Source organism: Rattus norvegicus, chromosome 11, assembly GCF_036323735.1.
Source record: "Rattus norvegicus strain BN/NHsdMcwi chromosome 11, GRCr8, whole genome shotgun sequence".
Taxonomy (NCBI): domain Eukaryota; kingdom Metazoa; phylum Chordata; class Mammalia; order Rodentia; family Muridae; genus Rattus; species Rattus norvegicus.
Genome location: NC_086029.1, coordinates 50,315,698 through 50,334,408, shown reverse-complemented (window position 1 = coordinate 50,334,408; position 18,711 = coordinate 50,315,698). Strand labels below are relative to the sequence as shown.

The 18,711-nt window shown below is 46.0% G+C and overlaps 1 protein-coding gene across 1 annotated transcript in view; it reads left to right on the top strand.

Moving 5' to 3' along the window:
* Nucleotides 1-1,112: 1,112 nt before the first annotated feature.
* The window catches only part of Fam3b (FAM3 metabolism regulating signaling molecule B), a 32,371-nt gene continuing 14,772 nt past the window's right edge, over nt 1,113-18,711 (top strand). The window contains exons 1-2 of the mRNA NM_001107102.2: nt 1,113-1,227; nt 5,664-5,807. Coding sequence (NP_001100572.2) covers nt 1,209-1,227; nt 5,664-5,807 — 163 coding nt within the window. The 5' untranslated portion in view covers nt 1,113-1,208. The remainder of the gene's footprint in view (nt 1,228-5,663; nt 5,808-18,711) is intronic.

Below are 18,711 nucleotides of genomic sequence, written 5' to 3'. Positions count from 1 at the left end.
GAAGAGAGAGAGAGAGATGGATGCTGTTGTTGCTCAGTACACTTTGTTTCATTCAGTACAGGACCCTAGATCATGAAATGATTCCACCCGTATTCAGGGTAGTCACTCCAAGTTTAACTAATCTAGAAAACCCCTCAAACACATGCCCAGAGGTTTGTTTCCTAGATGACTCTAGATGTCAAGTTGATATTCAATACTAACCATCATGTCATAGCCAATACTTCTCCCTTTTTTCCCATAGCATTGGAGAGGCATGTCCCGTATACTAGAGTACCTGGTGTTGTATGACTCAACTGTTTGGGCTCCTTGGAAGAGGAGGAAATCCTACAGCAGCTAGACTGGGGTGATCTGCTCTTGGAGCCTCAGCTTCCCTTAGTTACTTGAGACCACTGCGACTATAATGAGCTAAAAGTTCTGTAAAAACCTGAATTCTGGATTTTGAGAGGGCACTGTGCCTACTCGGGTGGATGGGTGGGGAAGTCTTCTAGGTAGCCTTTAATCCATCCACCTGACCCCATTTCTGGACCCCATGTTTCTGTATATACATGTCTCAAGGGACTTGGATCTCTCTCTCTCTCTCTCTCTCTCTCTCTCTCTCTCTCTCTCTCTCTCTCTCCCTCTCTCTCTCTCACCTCATTTTCCCAAAATAATCTCCCCACCAGTAAAAAAAGTAAGGGGTAGGCACCACACATGCCAGCAAGGGGGCAGTGTGATTATTTTGGACACAATATAGAGCCTTGGCATTTGGAGTAGAGGCTTAACTTTAGGATTCTGTGTTCACAAGGCTTGAACTGATGTATACTTTACAGCCATTAGGTCAGGAATGGTATTGTTAAGGGGCACCTATTGTCCCTTAGCTGTAAACTGTGGTGTGATGTCTCTAACTACATCAGCTCTGGCCTCTGGCCATCTGTAGCTCCAGGTGAACAGGATAAAAAGTACCTCCTGCTTCTCAGGTGACCCTGGAACTCCAGGGTGCTACCAGCTGTGGAGCCCCACCCATACCTGTTAGCCTGCCAGCCTGCCAGCTGCTCCTTGAACCTTCCTGGTTTATGGGTTCTCCCATTTGCTGGGAATTGGTCCGCCCTTGTCTGCCTGCCCCAAAGGGCGGTCCCATTCTATGTGCAGCTCAGGCAGGTTGGCCAGCTAATACAGGTCCCTGAGAATTACAGCCGGGAGCTGGGTAGGAAGAAAGCAGTTTCTGGAAGATGCGTCCAGTTACAGCAGGTGAGTGCCAGTGCAGCTAGACTTGCTTCTGCATGGGTGGAGGTGGCAGCATCCTTTCTCCTCCCTAACTGCCAAGGTGAGACAGAAGGGCAAAGGCTCTGGCCAGGGCTACCTCTTGTGAGACTTAGGATTCAATCAAAATCTGGGGGTTGGGTGTTTTGAGGTGTGAGAGCTGAGATTTCTAAGAGGGCTACCCCTCCCTCCATCTCTTCTTATTACTCAATGGGGGTGGGGTTGTGTGTCCTCTTCTACCTACAAAGTAGGCATCAGGTGAGGGTGAGCAGGTGTGACCAAGGTGGCTTAGTCCCTGGGGACCAGCCTACCTGAGTGGGAGGGCCTAGAGCTAGGACAGCTGGGTAGGGGTTGGCTGCTAGTTGGGGTTAGATGATCAGCTTAGGAATCTACAGAAAGTGGAAAGGACAGTAAGACAGCCCCATTTGGGGTTTACTTGGGGAAGTGAGAAGTGGGAACTCCAATTACTGATGGTCTTGACAGAACCCAGGCACCCTGTCTTGTGTTTTTATTTTTTTCAGAGTACTTGGCGTTGGTAAGAGACTTGGGAAGACAGTAAATGGGGAGATAGCTCACTGTTTTCCTCAGTTTTTGAGTTTCCCAGGGCCTGCCTTCTGTGGACAGAGTTCTGTCATTCCCTGTCTCATTTACACTGTGAAGAAGCCAACTCTCTGAGGGCAAGCACCACCACAGTGGCAGCGTGGCAAACACAGCAGGTGCTGTGCAAACATGGCAGGCCTAGAAAGGGAAGTGCCCTTGACTTCCCTCTCAGGCCTCTTTCCTACCTGTGTATCAGCATCAGCACTGATTTGGGTATCCTGTAGGATAAGTGAGTGGAGATGCGTGTGTGCGTGTGCACTTATATGAACAAGGTTAGCATCATGTTGTACTGTTGTCGGACAATCCTATTTGTGTGACTGAGCTCTGTGATCTTTGTGAGACTTAGGATTCAACCAAAATCTGGGGGGTGCAATCCCTGGCCCTGACGAATGTAAACGAAGCATGTCCCTCACACGGGGCACTGGCTTTCACTCTAGTGCCTTTGGAAGAATGGTTTCACTATTTCCATACAGTACAATTAGAATATCATTTTCCTGACTACACATAGAGAGAGCTGGAAGTTACCAGCTTTTTCTCACAGGCAGCCATTTTCTACACAGCCCTTGTGAGTTACACAAAAGCTATGTGGCCCATTTATCCAAGATTTCAGATAGTTTCACCAGTTGTACTTCTCCAGCAGGCGTGGCTGTGAAAGAAGGGGCTGCATTACTTTGATGAGCTAAGGGTTTGGCAGTGCTCTTGGAGTAGACTTTGTCATTGACTCAGATATCTATCTGGCTTTAGATTTGTTCTCACTGGGCCTAGGAAGCTACTACGATACCATGTGCGTATCTTCTCCCTCAGCTGGGGTGTTGGCAAGGTGGTTAATGGTGGCACTTCCTTCCCAAAAATCCTCAATGGACAGGCAAGGAGACAGTGGACACCAAACCCAGCTGAGCCCTGAGAGATGGCTCTTTAGCCTCAGCCTCCCTGGCTTGCCAAGTCTAAAAGGCATGGATATTGCCAGGGACTTGGATGAATGTTGGCAAGCACTAGGGACAGCTTCCTTGTCTTCTCTCAGATTGGAGGAAAGCCATTATCAAGACCAGTGGTCTTCCCACAAGTGTGTCTGTATCGTATCACCTCTTCTTGAAAAGACATAGTTGGGTCAGGGTCCTTCTAGATTACCTCATTTTAACATATCTGTTCCTTTAAGGATTCTGTGAACCATAAGATTATGTGTATAGCATTAGGTAGTCTTAGGGTTGATTTCTTGTTGACTCCTCAGTTATATGTCCAGGCTTTAGAGACCCTAGGCATTTGACAGTGAGAAAAAGTCTAGAACACACATGTACACACACATATGGACATACATGCAGATGCACACACTTGCACAGAACACATAAATATGAGGACCAAGTACTTTGAAGTCACCTAATAGCCTCCTGGGCCAAGTGCTGGCCTTTACCTTTGGCTTCCCTGTGTAGTAAATGGATCAAAGGTGCCTACCCAAGTTGATGGCTTTATCATTATATGAGGAAAGATTGGGCCCTGGTTACAGAACCACAGACAAGATCCTGGACTCTGTTCTTCCTCTCTTGCCTCTGAAGCTGCTGGGTATCTTCCCACCAGGGCAGTTACCAACCCAAGGTGTTGAGAGCCATTTTCTCAGAGTCTCCAGGCTCCTACCTTCCAGAAGCACCTTCTGGTGCCAAATCTTTGCTGATTTTAGTGCTGGGAGTCAGTTTTGACAGACTGCCCATGTCCTGTCTGCCCAGGGATGTAGAGTGGCCGTGTTGTAGCCTCTGGACCTATGATAGGAGCTGAATTGTCCCCAAATTCCTGTGCTAAAGTTCTGTCCATCGGGACCTCAGAATGGGACTGCATTTTAAGTGTTCAGACAAGTTCAAATGAGTTCATAGGTTATAGCCTAAGCTGACAGGACTTTGTCCTTTCAAGACAAAGTGATCAGGATACAGACCCATTCAGAGGGATGACCACTTCAGACACAGGAAGAGGATACTATCTACAAGCCAATATGCATTGGGGTACTGGCCATGTGACACCTTGATTTTGGTACCCAGCATCTACTGTCATAAAAACGTGTCTCAATGGACAATCTTGGTCTGCAGTACTTTGTTATGTCAGCCCAAGGTATGAGTACAAGCCACCAATGGAGAGTTTTTGTATCTGCCCCTGTCCCCACTCCTTTAGTGGTAAGCTGGTCCCAGATACTCCTGGTTCTATCTGCCTATACTACAAATGCTCTTGGCATTAATTCTGCCCTCTTCTAGTCAGCCTCATGTCAATGCAAAAAGCTAGGCCAGTGACTGTACCTCCTACCCAAGAACAGAACCCCGATGAGAGTCCGAGCTGCAGCTTATTGTTTGCCCACAGGCAGGCCTGTCATGAAGTACAGTCTTCCCTGGGTCGGTGTCTGGCTTTCTGCACATTCTCCATTTTCTTCCTGGTCAGAGCCCCTCACCGATTTTGATAATCTTCTTTAGCCATCCCAAAAGTAGCACAGCAGCTCCTGCTCAGGGTCTCTCACGTGTGGGAGTCTGAAGAACCCTCTGAGTTTCGGGTCAATTGCCAGTTTTCTTTTTTATACAAGGACTAGGATGAGAGCATCCAGACCAGCATGCAAAGGTCTATCCCTGGCGTCATTCATATTCTGCAGCTGTCCTAGTACAAAATCTGCCCCAAAGAATTTTCTAGAACAAGCTACTCCAGACGGAATCTACCATGTGGAAAGGCTTGGTAGTAGGGACCTCTTGACTGGTAGTCAGGAAGCAGGGGGCAGGCAGGAAGTAGGGTGGGCTATAAAATTTCAAAGCCCACCCCCCTGGTAACTTGCTTCCTCTAGCAAAACTCCTTTTCTGAAGTTTGTAAAACCTTCCCAAACAGCAGCACTACCTGGGGACCTAGCGTTAATACACGTAACACACCATGAGACATTTCTCACTCACATCACGTGCTTCATCTTCATGGGCCTCACAGTTGTCCTTACTACTGTTCTGACCCATGGAGCACACAGTGAGAGAACTTCTCTTTGGGGCTTTGGGCAAGGAGAAAACACTCTGACAAGTCTGAGGTTCTGTAGTTGTGACTGCCAAGCTGTAGATTGTGTTCTCCTGTGACTCCTCCAACTTGCACAGCCCCTTCCCTGCCTAGCTCTATCTTTCCTCACTGTTCCTGCTTCCTTCCCCCCACTTCCTTTCTTCTCTTACGGCTGACCTGACGCAGGCTTGTGGCACTGAGGAGGAGGGAATGTCTTCCTTAAGGACTACAAGCATGTATCTGTGGCTCTTTGTGGCTAGGTGATTTTTGATAGCAAGCCACTATGCAAAGGTCTATGGGAACCACAAACCATCAGGATCCGTGGGTGACTCTGCACACCCCACTTAGGGGACTTCCACCATGAGTCTCAGCTGCCATCCATTGCACCTACTCAGGGTCCCTTGATGCCATTTTTAACAGGGAAATGTCACGCTTGAAAACAAACAACAAAGCAGACTAAGATTACCCTCTGGAGATTCTGTTCCGACCCCAGGAGCAATCTCAGGGCTGAGCTTGCCTTGCAAAGGCTCTGAGTGGTGGCAGTTCCTCAGACCCACACTCTGAACCTGTGAGGAAGCTCTGAGGTGCAGGGCAACACCACTATAGCTGCCTGCTCTAGAAAACACTCCTTGTTGTTTGTTTGCATTGTCTGCCTTCCACTGCAGTGCCCATGGGGCCCTCACATGCCTGCTTCTTCCCACCAAAACCTACCTTCCCAGGAGCCTGGGCCCCAGAAATGGGCACAGCAATAGGCTGTAGACGGGATCCCCGAGTGTCCATCGTGAAGTTTGACATTTCTAGGAACTCCTGTCATCTTTCTCTAGGTATCTTCAAGGCACTACTGTTTATTTTCTCCTCCCTGTGCGCCTGGTATTCTGGGTACCTGCTCGCGGAGCTCATTCCTGACGTGCCCCTGTCCAACACTCTCTACAACATCCGAAGCATTGGGGAGAGACCTGTTCTCAAAGGTGAGTACTGCAGCTAGGCTCTAGGAGCTGGAACAAGCTGGATGCAGGGACGGGGAAGGGGAGAAGAAGAGGGACTCTGTAGATGTCAGCTCAACAGCATTCTGAGGCATATGCCACTGGTCTGCCATGACCAGTCTGGCTGCATAGCCATGACTACCTATAGCCTCACTGAACTATCCTTTTCAGACTTGTCTCAGCTTTCTTCCATGGAAAGTATGAAGGTTTGGGGTCCTAATTATAGAGGGTTTGTTTGTTTGTTTGTTTGTTTGTTTGTTTTTGTTTTTGGCTAAAGGACTATTTTTCTGGAGTCTTGCCCTGGGAGGCAGAAGTAACTGAACAGGGTGGGGCAGGAGGTGTAGAGAGATGGCTCATTTGGATCCAAAACAGTCAAGTAAATGCTGGTTGGGTGTGGTGTGTGCTTGTAGTTCAGGCTTTGGGAGGCAGAGTAAGGGGATCTCAAGAGTAAACAGGCTATGGAGACTAGTCACATCTCTAGCTTCGGAGTTTGATTGAGTGTGTCTGCCACAACCAACAAAACAGAAGAGTGGTCAAGGCAGATGACTCCAGGCACTAACCTCAGCTTTCCATACCACGTGTGTTCTACTGGAAGACAGGACTGCAGGGACACAGCTTAGGGTGAAGGGGCTGGAAGAAGGTCATCCAGGGAGAGCCCTAGAAAGAGCCAAAGAGAAAATTATAGTTGGGAAAAAATGGTCAGGGGACAGCAGAGTAGCCTCTGAGCATAAGGACAGACATGCACAGCCCACCATGTGGAGACAAGAATGAGGCAAGATGTGGTGGAAGCTTGCTTCTTAGTTTCCTGTTGATATCTCGCCGAGTCATGGTATTATCTATTTCTCAATGTCTGTTTTACTTCATTGTGATCATACCAGGAGGGAGTTTGTTATCTGGAAGGAAATGAGTGCTGTCAAAATCCATTCATGAATTCAACAGGTGTTAATTAAAGCTGTCCTCACAGAGCACATGAAGGTTCTTCCTTCACTTCTGACTGTGAAAGTTGGCTGGGAAAGAAAGCAGAAGTAAACCACAGCCTTCAAGAACAAAGAAACTGCAAGGGGCATGAACTCTGCCCAAAATGGTACTGAATACCCAGTGGGATACAGGGCAGTAAAGTGTCCCCTTTAAAAAATTTCTGGACATAGATGCTATAGATGCTGTTTGGTTTTGTTTTGAGATAGGCCCTCTCTAAGGTGCCCCAGCTTGAGAAGATCTTGAACTGGAGATCTTCCCACCCCTGTCTAGAGGAACAGAATGACAGGCATGTGCTGATACATCCAGAAACCTGTGTGTGTGTGTGTGTGTGTGTGTGTGTGTGTGTGTGTGTGTGTGTGTGTGTATGTGTGATATTATATATATATATATATCTGTATATCTATCTCTATATATCAATATCTATATCTATCTATCTATCCATCTATATAGAGAGAGTACTCACTGTAGCTGTCTTCAGACACACCAGAAGAGGGATACATCAGGTCCTATGGTTGTGAGACACCATGAGGTTGCTGGGAATTGAATTTAGGACCTCTGGGAGAGCAGACAATGCCCTTAAACACTAAGCCATCTCTCCAGCCCAAACTAGTGCATTTTAAACATAGAAATAAAGTCTAGAGATTAATTTGCACAAAACACAGTGATGGTTAAAAATAATTGTAGGTACCTTTTCTTTTCAATTAATTCATTTTTATCTAGGGCTGTACTGCTCTGTATACACCTGGTCTTGCCTGATTCCAGAAGCTAAGCAGAGTCAGACCTTGGTAGTACTTGGAGGGAAGATTAATTACATTTTTTTAAAATCATAAAATAGTAAAAGGACCTTCATTGATCTTGACTCTGATGGGGGTGTTTTGGTTTTCTATACTTTTTGTATGATGTTTGCCTGTGTCTCACCTACTTACCATGTTCATGGTGTGGTTAAGACTGGTGTTGCCTGTCAGCAGAGGACATGGAGGAACGTCAGAAGCTTGTTGCCTCCTTTATTTCTGTCTGCTTTTACGTGTGCTTTCAAGCCCATCCTGAAGCTGTGGCCTAGTGAGCAAGGGCTCCTTAGCACAGTGGTTGTAGCTTCTGCCACCCTGGAGGGTGTACTGGAAACACTAGAAACCCAAATGGTATGGCTGTAGTCAAGATGGCTTGTTTCAAGTGTGGAGCCTCCCCTGGGAAGAGAGAACTGACCACACGGGAGATAAATCATTCTGGCGTTAGCACAGACAAAGCTGGGTGAAGAGGAAAACAAGACTTATGCTGCCAGGTGTGCTGTGCTAGTGTTCCCAACATGGCTGGTGGGACAGATTTCAAGGAATGGCCTCACCCTACATGCAGGCATTGAAGCCCCTTGGAGCCCCTCCTTGGGCCCCTTCATCTTCTTCTTGTTCAGGTGGGAGAGACTTCCTGATGTTGCCAGAGCATCAAGGATGGAGTTGAGGCCCTGGAATGTACATGCTCTCTGTAAGTTTTTAACCATCACTCAGACAAGTGATTTAGAAGCGACTAAGAAGGCCCATCTACAGAAGTGACCAACAGGAATGACCTCACCTAGTGAAACCAGTACCGAATACTACAGAGACAAACCCCTGAAGAGAAGGCCATAAAACCATGAGTTCTTTACTCAGCTGCAAGAAAACACCATCTCTGAAAGGCCCTGGTGAAGGCCTCTTGTACTTGACAGGAGATGAATTTACTGTTTTTTGACCAGTAACCACTCAAACCCAGTTTGAGAGTGTGTGACCATGAGTTAGACAGTCAAGATAGCTGAGAGATGCTTCAGGCCAGAACTGGACAGATGAGTGTTTCAGGGACCATAAAAGCAGCCATGCAAAACAGAATATGGAGAAGCCTACTGACATCTGTAGACAGAGAGCGTGTATATCCATCACAAGGGCACCAGAGATATTTTTAAATGTTGGCCTTCCTTGCACGATTTCTTTGAGGCTCACAGGTCTTCCTTGCTACGATTTCTTTGAGGCTCACCCAGCCTTAGCTTAGAGGCTAAGGCTTAGCCCATCAGGAGGTAATCTGAAAACTAGGGACAAAGTGGGGCTCCTGCTCAATCTAGGGGTGCTGCCCAGTAGTCATTAGTTCCTTTTTTCAAAATTTAAAAATATTTATTCCCTACAGTTTGTTTTGCATTTAATCTAATTTGAAAGAATTGTTTTAAATGGTTACTAATGTGGGTACTGAGCTTTTGAGTTGCCATTTAAAGTTTTGCACTTAAGGCCAGCATCCCAGGGTATCTCGCCAGGCATCTGTGAGATACAAGGTAACTATTTGTAGTGTAAAAGGTTGGCCAGGAATATTTCTCCACAGGCCTACCTTAGATAAAGAGGGTGTGTTGATAATTTGGCATTGGGAAGCAGTAAGCACCCTGCAGTTTGCACCAAGAACTGGTTATAATGCAGAGGTCACCAGGTAGGAGGATGAGAGTGCTACGGGGCAGAGGCAGGGAGCAAATGGATGATGACAGACAGATGGCTACAAGCCTTTGGCCGGCTGGAAATTGAGGGTGAATCGTGTAGCGTGTTCTTCTGACTGGAGGCTACTATAACTAGAAGCCTAGCCTAGCTCTTGCACAGCCCAGGAGACAATATGAGGCACTAAACACTGTATTCGGCATGGCGGTTTAATACGATCAGGTCTTATGTTGAGGTTCCTGATTATTTGGACTTGAGTTTCGTGCAGGGAGAAAGGTGAGTTTCATTTTCTTCATGTTAAATACAAGTTACCCAGCATCCCATTTGTTGAAGATGCTATCTTTTCTCTAATGTGTATTTTTGGCATTTTTTGTTAAAAAATCAGGTGACTGCATAAGTGTAGACTTCTACCTAGTCCTTCAGTTCTAATCCATTGACTTGTGCTAGTACCATGCTGTTTTAAGACCATAGTTTCGTGGTATAACTTGAAATCAGGTATGTTGATATCTCTTGCCATATTCTTTTTGTTCACATATATATATATATATATATATATATGTTTGTGTGTGTTGTTGTTGTTGTTGTTGTTGTGTAAGTGTGGTATGTGTAGTGTGTATGAGTATGTGGTGTGTATATGTATTTATATGTGTGTGGTGTCTAAGTGTGTTATCTGAGTGAGTATGTGTGGTGTATGAGTATGTGGTATATAAGTGTATGTGTTGTGTGAATATGTGTGGTGTATGAGTATGTGTGTAGTATGTGAGTATGTGTGTGGTATGTGTGTGTAGTATGTGTATGTAGTGCGTCACATGTGTATGAGTGTATATATGTATGTATATGTGTGTGGTATGTGAGTGTGTGCGTGTGGTATGTGACTGTGGGTTATATGAGTCTGGTGTGTGTGTGTGTGTTATATGAGTGTGTGTAGTATGTGTATGTAGTGTGTCGCATGTGTATGAGTGTGTATGTGTATGTATATGTGTGTGGTATATAAGTGTGTGTAGTATGAGGTATGTATATGAGTATGTAGTATATGTATGTGGTGTGTTGAGTGTGTATGGTGTGTGTGGTATGTGAGTGTATATGTTGTGTTTAGTGTGTTGTGTGTATATGAGTGTGTGGTGTATGTGTGTTTATATGTGATGTGTATATGTAGTGTGTATGTGTGTGTGAGTGTTACCATTCAAATTTTCAATTTTTTTTTCCACAAAGAGGCAAAGTAGCTATGGCGTTTTGAGTGAGAATATCCTGAATCTGTAGGTTGCTTTTGGCAAAATGGTTGTTTCCACCCAATTAATTATTCTAGCCCAGGAGCATGGGATGTTTTTCAATCTTTTAATATTTTCTTCAGTTTCTTTCTTTAGTGACAGTGGCCATTCTCTGTGCCTTTAGCCTAGGATGGGGAACACTTAAGGGACAGTGTAAATGTTAAACTCTCCTTGAGGGACTGTATGCAGACGTGAGCAGGTAACCCAAAGTGAAGGAGTTTGATAAAGAATGAAGTTAGAGGTGCCAGGCTCTTATCTTGAGAGGGGAGGGGAGTAGAGGAAAGGGGAGGGGGGAGGGGAGGGGAGGGAAGGGGAGGGGAGAGGAGGAGATAGTCTTATGGGTTGTTTCTTTTTGTATCTCGTGATCCCAAGAAAGTCCTAATTCCATTCTTTTTTCTCCTAAAGTGGATTGTGATTTTTGTGAGAGTTCTGTGTGATAGTAGGTCAGCAGGCGTCTGTCTGTCTGAAGGAGGCAGCTACACTGCTTTCCAGGAGCCCCAAACCATGCAGGCTGAGCAGCCATAAAAACTGACAAATCAAGCCTGTAACTCTGACTCCTTTGAGGTGTGGTGGTTTCAATATGAATGGCCCTATAGACTCCTATGTTTGAACGCTTAGTCATCAGGGAGTGGAATTGTTTTAAAGCAGAAGGATTAGAAGGTATGGCCTTGTTGAAGGAAGTGTGCCACTGGGGGTTTCAAAAGCTAGTGCCAGGTTCAGTCTTCCCTCCCCTACCCTCTGCTCCCCTCTCTTCTCCTTTTCTCCCCTCCCCTCCCTTCCTCTCAACTCTACTCTGTTCCCCTCCCTTCCCCTCTTCTCTGTTCCCCTCCCTCCTGCTCCCCTCCCCTCCCTTTCCTTCTCCTCCCCTCCCCTTTCTTTCCCCTCCCCTCCCTTCCCCTCTCCTTCCTTCCCCTCCTCTCCCCTCCCTTCCCCTCTCCTTCCTTCCCCTCCTCTCCCTTCCCTTTCCCTCTCCTCTCCTCTCCTCCCCTCCCCTCCCCTCTCCTCTTTTCCCCTCTGTGAATCAGGGTATGGCTCTCACCTACTGTTCCAGCACCTGCCTGCAAGCTACCATGCTCCCTGCCATGGTTATAATGGTACTAAACCTCTGCAACTGTAAGCACAACCCCAACTCAATGCTTTCTTTTATATGAGTTGCCTTATTCCTGGTTTCTCTTCGCAGCAGAAGAGTGACTAAGATAGTGGGTTTTAATGCTAAGGAACTCCTGTGAAAACACGTCATTTTGAGATAGATTATTAAAAAGGTACTTTTGCTGTGTTTTATAAAAAAGAGACAGGATATATTTAGCAGAACCAGGTATGGTGAGGTGGGAGGGGTGTCTCAGTGGGCCCATGGTGAAGCATCCCTTTCTCCTGAGGTACCAGCCATATGATGGGTATAATATAGAATAGATGTTATGTAGGGCATGGGAAGGGGAGTTGAGAAGGGAGTAGACAGGGAAAGAGAGAGAGAGAGAGAGAGAGAGAGAGAGAGAGGAAGAGCCAACAGCCCCCCCCCTTTTTTTTTCCGGAGCTGGGGACCGAACCCAGGGCCTTGTGCTTCCTAGGTAAGTGCTCTACCACTGAGCTAAATCCCCAGCCCCCCAACAGCCCCTTTTATACCAAGCCAGGCCTACCTGACTGTTGCCAGGTAACTGTTGGGCAGAGCCTAGAAGGAATGCTAACAACTTTTAGTGCTGTGTGAATTTGAAAATAAGAAACCACAAACTTCTCACTCCATTGCCAATTCCAGACATGCATAAAGTAGGTATTCAGAGTCTTGGAAGTGTCTATATCTAGGCCTTACAAGTAGGGCATCAGATGTTGGCCTGCAAGGAGTGAGTGATCTTTCTGCATATTCTGTCCCCTTTGTCTGGGCACCACCACTGATGCTGGATCCTGGAGGACCTCAGAGGCACTAGAGAGTCCAACTTCCTAGGCCACTTTCCTTTGTTGCCTCATCAGAGTGGCCTCTCTGTGCTGTCTTGTTTAGAACTCTTGGCTGCTGCTGCCAAGCCTCTTTGCCCCATCTCTCTCTCCTTATGCTCCCCTGACAAACCTTAGACAAACGTTTAACAAAGGCCACCGTGACACTACCTATGCATGGCCACCCAACCCCACCCTCCTTGTTCCTCCGAACCACTCAGTGTACAGAGGTCTGAGCCCCATAGAACATTGTTCCATGACTTCCACTGCATGCAAAGACACAGAGGCACTGTAACAGAACACTTCATCACCCAGCTTTCCAGTAACTTTCCAGTATGCCTCCTAACCCTCAGGATTATCACCCTCATTTCCAGGGTGAAGAAAACCAGAGCACCCAAATCAGGGAATTTTCTTGAAAGACAGATTCTTGGACCCAACACCAGGAAATTAGAAAGCCTGTGTATGGGTCTAGGGCTGAGTCCAAGAACCTGTATTTATTGTGATTAACTAACCTAGCCTTAGAATGACGTGCGGTTGAAGAGGAATTTTTTCATGGACTTGTTTGGAGTCCTGGAGACAGTATTTCTTTTGAGAGGCAGGCTGCAGCCTTCACCTATGCCAGCTTCCTGCCTGTGGATCTGGTAACAGCTGCTTGGTCTTGGTATGAGCAGGGTTTGTGTGGGCCAGGGACCTTAGCCTCTGCTTGTCCCTTTGGATATCAGCTATCAGCTGTCTTGGGGAAGAAGAGGATTCATAGGAAGTACTGAGGTGGTTGGGGATTTAGCTCAGTGGTAGAGCGCTTGCCTAGCAAGCGCAAGGCCCTGGGTTCGGTCCCCAGCTCCGGAAAAAAAAAAGGAAGTACTGAGGCTAGGTGAGGTCCTCAGTGGGACATGACCAGGTAGGAGGGAGCTGTGCATCCTGGACTTAGGAGCAAGCACCTCTCTCCATCCACACAGAGTCATTCTGTGCTCCTAGGAAATGAGTGGAAGGTTTGCCGAATGCACACTACTAATGAAAAGAACAAAACAAAAAATCAAAACCAAAAACATTCTGGTCTCCCGCTCATTCTCAGGCCCCTCAAGAAAACAAATGCCCACCTCTATGTCTCTCTGGTCACTGCTGCCTCATGGTTGTAGGGACTCTGAAGAAAATCAAAGGCCTGCCTTCCAGAAAGTTCATCTGTATATAGCCATATGAAGCGGCACCAACATGAGATAACATCAGCGTGCCAGGGGGCCTGAGACCAGGCTAGAGAGTGATCCCCAACCATGCATGAGGTCTTGCTCCAGTTTCTCACCTCAAGCATGGGTATTGTCCCCTGTACATGGTGACCCATCTACCACCAGGGGAATTTTTAATGTCAAACTGTACTCTAAAATGTAGGGAGAGAACAATCAAAGTGCATTGTAACATATGTGAAATTGTTAAAGCTTAATGCCAAAAATGCTCTGTCACAGACATATAAACATTGTTTATAAAACAGTAAAAATGTACTTTTAGTGATTAATGAATTTGAAAGCAAGAAAGCATAGAATCTTCACCCCAAGTCGCCATTTTGAGTCTCGATATGGAAGGCGTTCATAGTCTTAGTAGGTGCTTCCCATTCTGCAGTGGGTGTTAAGCCTCCAGTGAGGCAGCTCCAGGGCTGTTGTCTCCCTGCAGGCTACTTTTGTCATTCTCTGTTGCTAGTCTCACAGGAGGAGGCCAGGGAGACCCTTTGATGTCCACATTGGGGAGAGCTAATGAATCTGCTATATTGAGCATGTTGTGTTTTATAAAAAGATAAAGGAAGAGAAGGAATATGTTCAATGGATATATAGTCAGGTGTGTGGGAAGGGGGTCCCTCTGAGGGCCCATGTTGGGGCATCCCTTCCCCCTGAGGGACCAGCCACACAAGTGTAGAGTATAGAATAGAGTTTTTTCAGGGCATGGGGAGGGGAGTTGAGAGGGTAGTAGAGACATAGAAAGGCAGAGAGAGAGGGGGGGGAGAGGAGTAGAGGTGAGGTATGAGCATGTGAAGGTGGGGGGAGGAGTTTTGGGGGAGAAGGGGAGCAGGAGCAAGGGGACAGCAGGAGCAATAGAGCAAGAGAAAGAGAGAGTCAGGCACACCTGGCTATTGCCAGGTAATTGTGGGGCAGAGCCTAGACAAAAATGCCAACAGAGCAGGCAGGCTCTTGTTTGCTTGTTAAACTGGTCAACCCAGAGCCCCAAACCACTTTGTCTGACAGGTAGATGAAGAACAAGGAAGAAGGAATAGCCTAGCCAGAGCCCAGTCCATGGCTGTTCTAAAGGTTTGTGAGCTTTTGACAGCAAGCATCTGGATCCTTTCCCATCCAGAGGAAAAGGAGCTGTCTCCTACCTGCTCAGAACCTGTCACCCACACCTGGGAAACTGTCACATGATCAAGATAAAGCCCACATGTTTCTTGGGACTGTCACTTGCGTTCTTGGTACTAGGTGCTGTGGAACCATAGCCCCCCAGAGGACTAAGGGAGGTGGGTTTATCAAATAGGGGCAGGGAGGGAAACTCAGCCAGCTGGCCTTTCAGCCTCACAAAGTGTTTTAAAATTTTTAATTAATCTGAAGTAAATTGACTTGGGAATGGTTTGCTGCTGTGTTTACAATGTAAAATATATTTTAAAGAGCTGGTGTGGTGGCTCACACATTTATTCCCAGCAGAGGCAGAGGCAAAGGCAGGTAGATCTCCGTGAATTCAAGATCAGTCTACATAGCAAGTTCCAAACCAACCAGGGCAACACAGATAGACCGTGACTCATATGTATCTACATGTTAAAACTGTTATTTAATGTGTCTGCTGACACATTCCTGCAGCTGTAATTACATCCTGCAGGTACAAATTGTAATACACACTGATTGCTATAAATGTTTCCTGCGTTTGGGGAAAGAAATGCTCTTTTGCTTCTTTGTTCTTTCCCTGTTACTCCGAGGTCTAATGACTAATTTAACATCTCGCTGCTTTCTGAATGTTAGGAGGTTTACAGAGCCAAGCTCTTGGAACAATCAGACTGCTACTGCTTCCTCACTTCTGGGAGGTCTTCGCACAGCCATCAGATTCAATTTTCTTGCTTATATTTTGCAGCCGGATTTATAACCAACTTAAACTACCATTTGTGGTTTCTTTCCCTGCCTCGTGTGCCAATTGGCCACACTGCTGTTGTCCTGTTCTAAGTGTCTGTCTTCTGGGACCTGACAAGTGTATGGTGCCCATAGGGCTTCTCTTTAAACAACCATTAGGGCCAAGGATCCCTAACCCCTATAACCACAGCACTTTGTGGGCACACACAGTGTTTATGCACAGACTCACACCCATATCACAGCCAGCTGAAGAAGAATGAGGAGGCATTTGTCTTCCAACGGTGATCCACAGGCCAGGTGTGTGAGGCATGGCACTGTCTACTGGTCCTCCCTTCTGAGGACCCCTCTCTCTAAACTGAATTTATAGATGTGAATGTTGGCAAAGTTGGAAACCAGGAAGCACCACTTTTAAACTGTGCTCATTGCCATTAAAGATATTTGTTCCACACACTTTCAGGAGACCATCCAAGGAATGAGTATCATTATTAAACTTTGAAGATGGTTAACCGGGGGGCTTAGAACATGACTAGGTGGTAAGAGTGCTTGCTATGCAAGCATGAGGACCTGAGTTCAAATCTCCAGCAACCCGCATAAAAACCTGAGCACAGCTAGACATGTCTGTAGCCCCAGAATTGCAGAGAAAGGTGGATCCTAGAAGTCCATTGGCCACCTAGTTGTGCCAAAGCATCTGGCCCTGTATGAGACACTGTCCTAAAGGAATAAGGCAGAGAACAGTAGATACTTGGCCTCTTTTCTCTCTGTGTGCATCTGTGGGTGTGTTTATCAGGACACACACACACACACACACACACACACACACCATCAGGACACACACACACACACACACACACACACACACACACACACACACACCCCATCTCACCATCTTTTAAAATTGTAAAATACTCTAGAGTGTTAAAAATGTCTAGCACTGGAAAGAAAATGCATATACAGCACTTTTTCATGTTAAGAGTTGAATAGTTCCCTTAAAAGTTTGTTTGCCTGGAGCTTAACAAGAGGACCACATTAAATATTGTACTTGAAATGTAAAGTTAGCACACTATGCTGTTTAAACATGTTTAATCCATATTATGACTTTGCAGATGCCTTTGAGTGTATGGAAAAGTCTGGAAGTATTGGGGATGATCACAAATATTGCATTTTCTGGCTATAAAAAAAGTCGTGTGCTTCTGTTTTCAATTGTTACTTGGAGCTAGCAGTGCCAGACTGGCAAGATATGTAAAGGGCACCTTCTCACTTGTCTTTGAAAGAAAGGTAAGCTGCTGTGAGGAAGGCAACCTTTCCCAGGCAGTTCCCAAAGCCAGTTGCTTCAGTAAGGAATTAAAGAGCTGGCAGGTGGACCTGGGGCAGGAAGTACCAGCAGAGGACAGTGGTCACCAAGAAGCCATGTCTAGGGCCATGTCTATCAGGGACACAGTAGCACACCCAGCGTCATGACATCTCTATGAACCTTGACTTATCCCAGCAGGTTCTTCCAGGGGCAGTAATGTTCACCCCATCACAGTTCCTATCTTTTAAAAGGAAGTATTACCTCATGCACACATGTGCATTTGCAGTGGCAGAGGTGTTATGATCATAAGACAACTTTTGAGAGTTGATTTTCTTTCCAACATGTCGATTCTGGGAAGTCAAGGTCAAGTCCTCAAGCTTGGCACCAAGTTTCCTTTCTCTGTGGATCTCTCTCACTGGCCTGAATGGCTCTTTTCAATAGACTCATTAATTTTAAAATTCAAGCGTATGATCTGTATGTACATGTGGATATAGAGTGACATTCTGATCTGTGCAAACACTGTGAAATGGCTAACTGGAGCTCAACAGCGAATCTTTTGGCTGGAAGTTGTTCTACAAGTTAAGAACACCTGCAGGTGGCCCCTGTAGCTATTTTCAAACATATGACACAACGTGTTACATCAACTATGTCTCATGGCAAATCTCTTGCTCTAACAAGCTTAGATCTGACTCGCATGCATTCTCTCACAAAGCCGTTCCAATCTCCCTCCCGCTCACTTGCACCTTCCCAGGCTCTGCTGACCACTTCCTGCTTTTTGTGTTTCTTCACTTCTTTAGACGACACATGTGAGGGAGGTTTCGTGGTATTTGCCTTTCTGTTCTTTCTACTTAGCAGGATGTCCTCCAGTTTTCCCAATGTGACAGGATGTGTCTTCCCTTTTAAGGCTGATAATATTCTATTGTATACACATATGAGCACAGCAGTGCAGTTTCTCATTAGCACACTGACTTCAACATCTTCAGAAATACCCAGGAAGCTGCAGGAAGAATGCAGGAATGGGATCTGGGTGCCATCTTGGCCACCCCTTTGCCTGTTTTAAAATCAGGTTTAAAATGTCACTTGTCATTTAACTTCTGGGGTTCCTTATGTACTTTGGACCTTCGTTATGTATCTGATAACCGGCCCAGGACTACTTCCTGTTTTGTTGGTTGTCTCTTTCTTTGTGCTGTGTTCTCCTCTGTTGCTTGTGCTTCTGCGCCTTTGAGATCATTTCAGAAAAGTCATTGCCTGGCCAACAGTACTGTGGGGGTGTTTTACAGTTCCTGCTTTTCTACTCAATCTTTGGTCCATTTTGAGTTCCTGCTGTTGTGTAAGATGTGAGATAACTTGGCCTTGTCCGTCTGTATGAGAATCTCTAGTTTGTAACACCGTTTATTACCCTCTTTGGTCAATGCATCTCTTCCAAAACTTGAAAGACTGAATGTGGGGGTTTGTTTCTGGGCTCTCTCTCTCTTCTTCCGTTGGTTGATATGTTTGTTTTAATGACAACAACTTGTTTTGATTGCTAAAGTTTTGTGTTACAATTTACATACCACTTCTAGACTTGTTTGGCTGTGAAGGATCTTTTGTGGTCCTGTATGCAATTTCTGTTCTTCTTTCATTTTACTGACTGTGTGTGTGTGTGTGTGTGTGTGTGTGTGTGTGTGTGTGCACCTATGTGTGGAGCATGTGTGTGAAGGTCAGAGACAAGTGAATGTAAGTTCTCACCTTCTACATGGGCTCAGGGACGAAGCCCAGGTCAATGTGTTTGAACCCATGACCACTGAGCCATCTTGCCAGCAATTTCTGTGAAGAACAACATTGGGATTTAAAAATCTGTGGATCACTTTGGAAAGTGTGAGTGTTTTCAGAATATTAATTATTCTAGTTCACAAA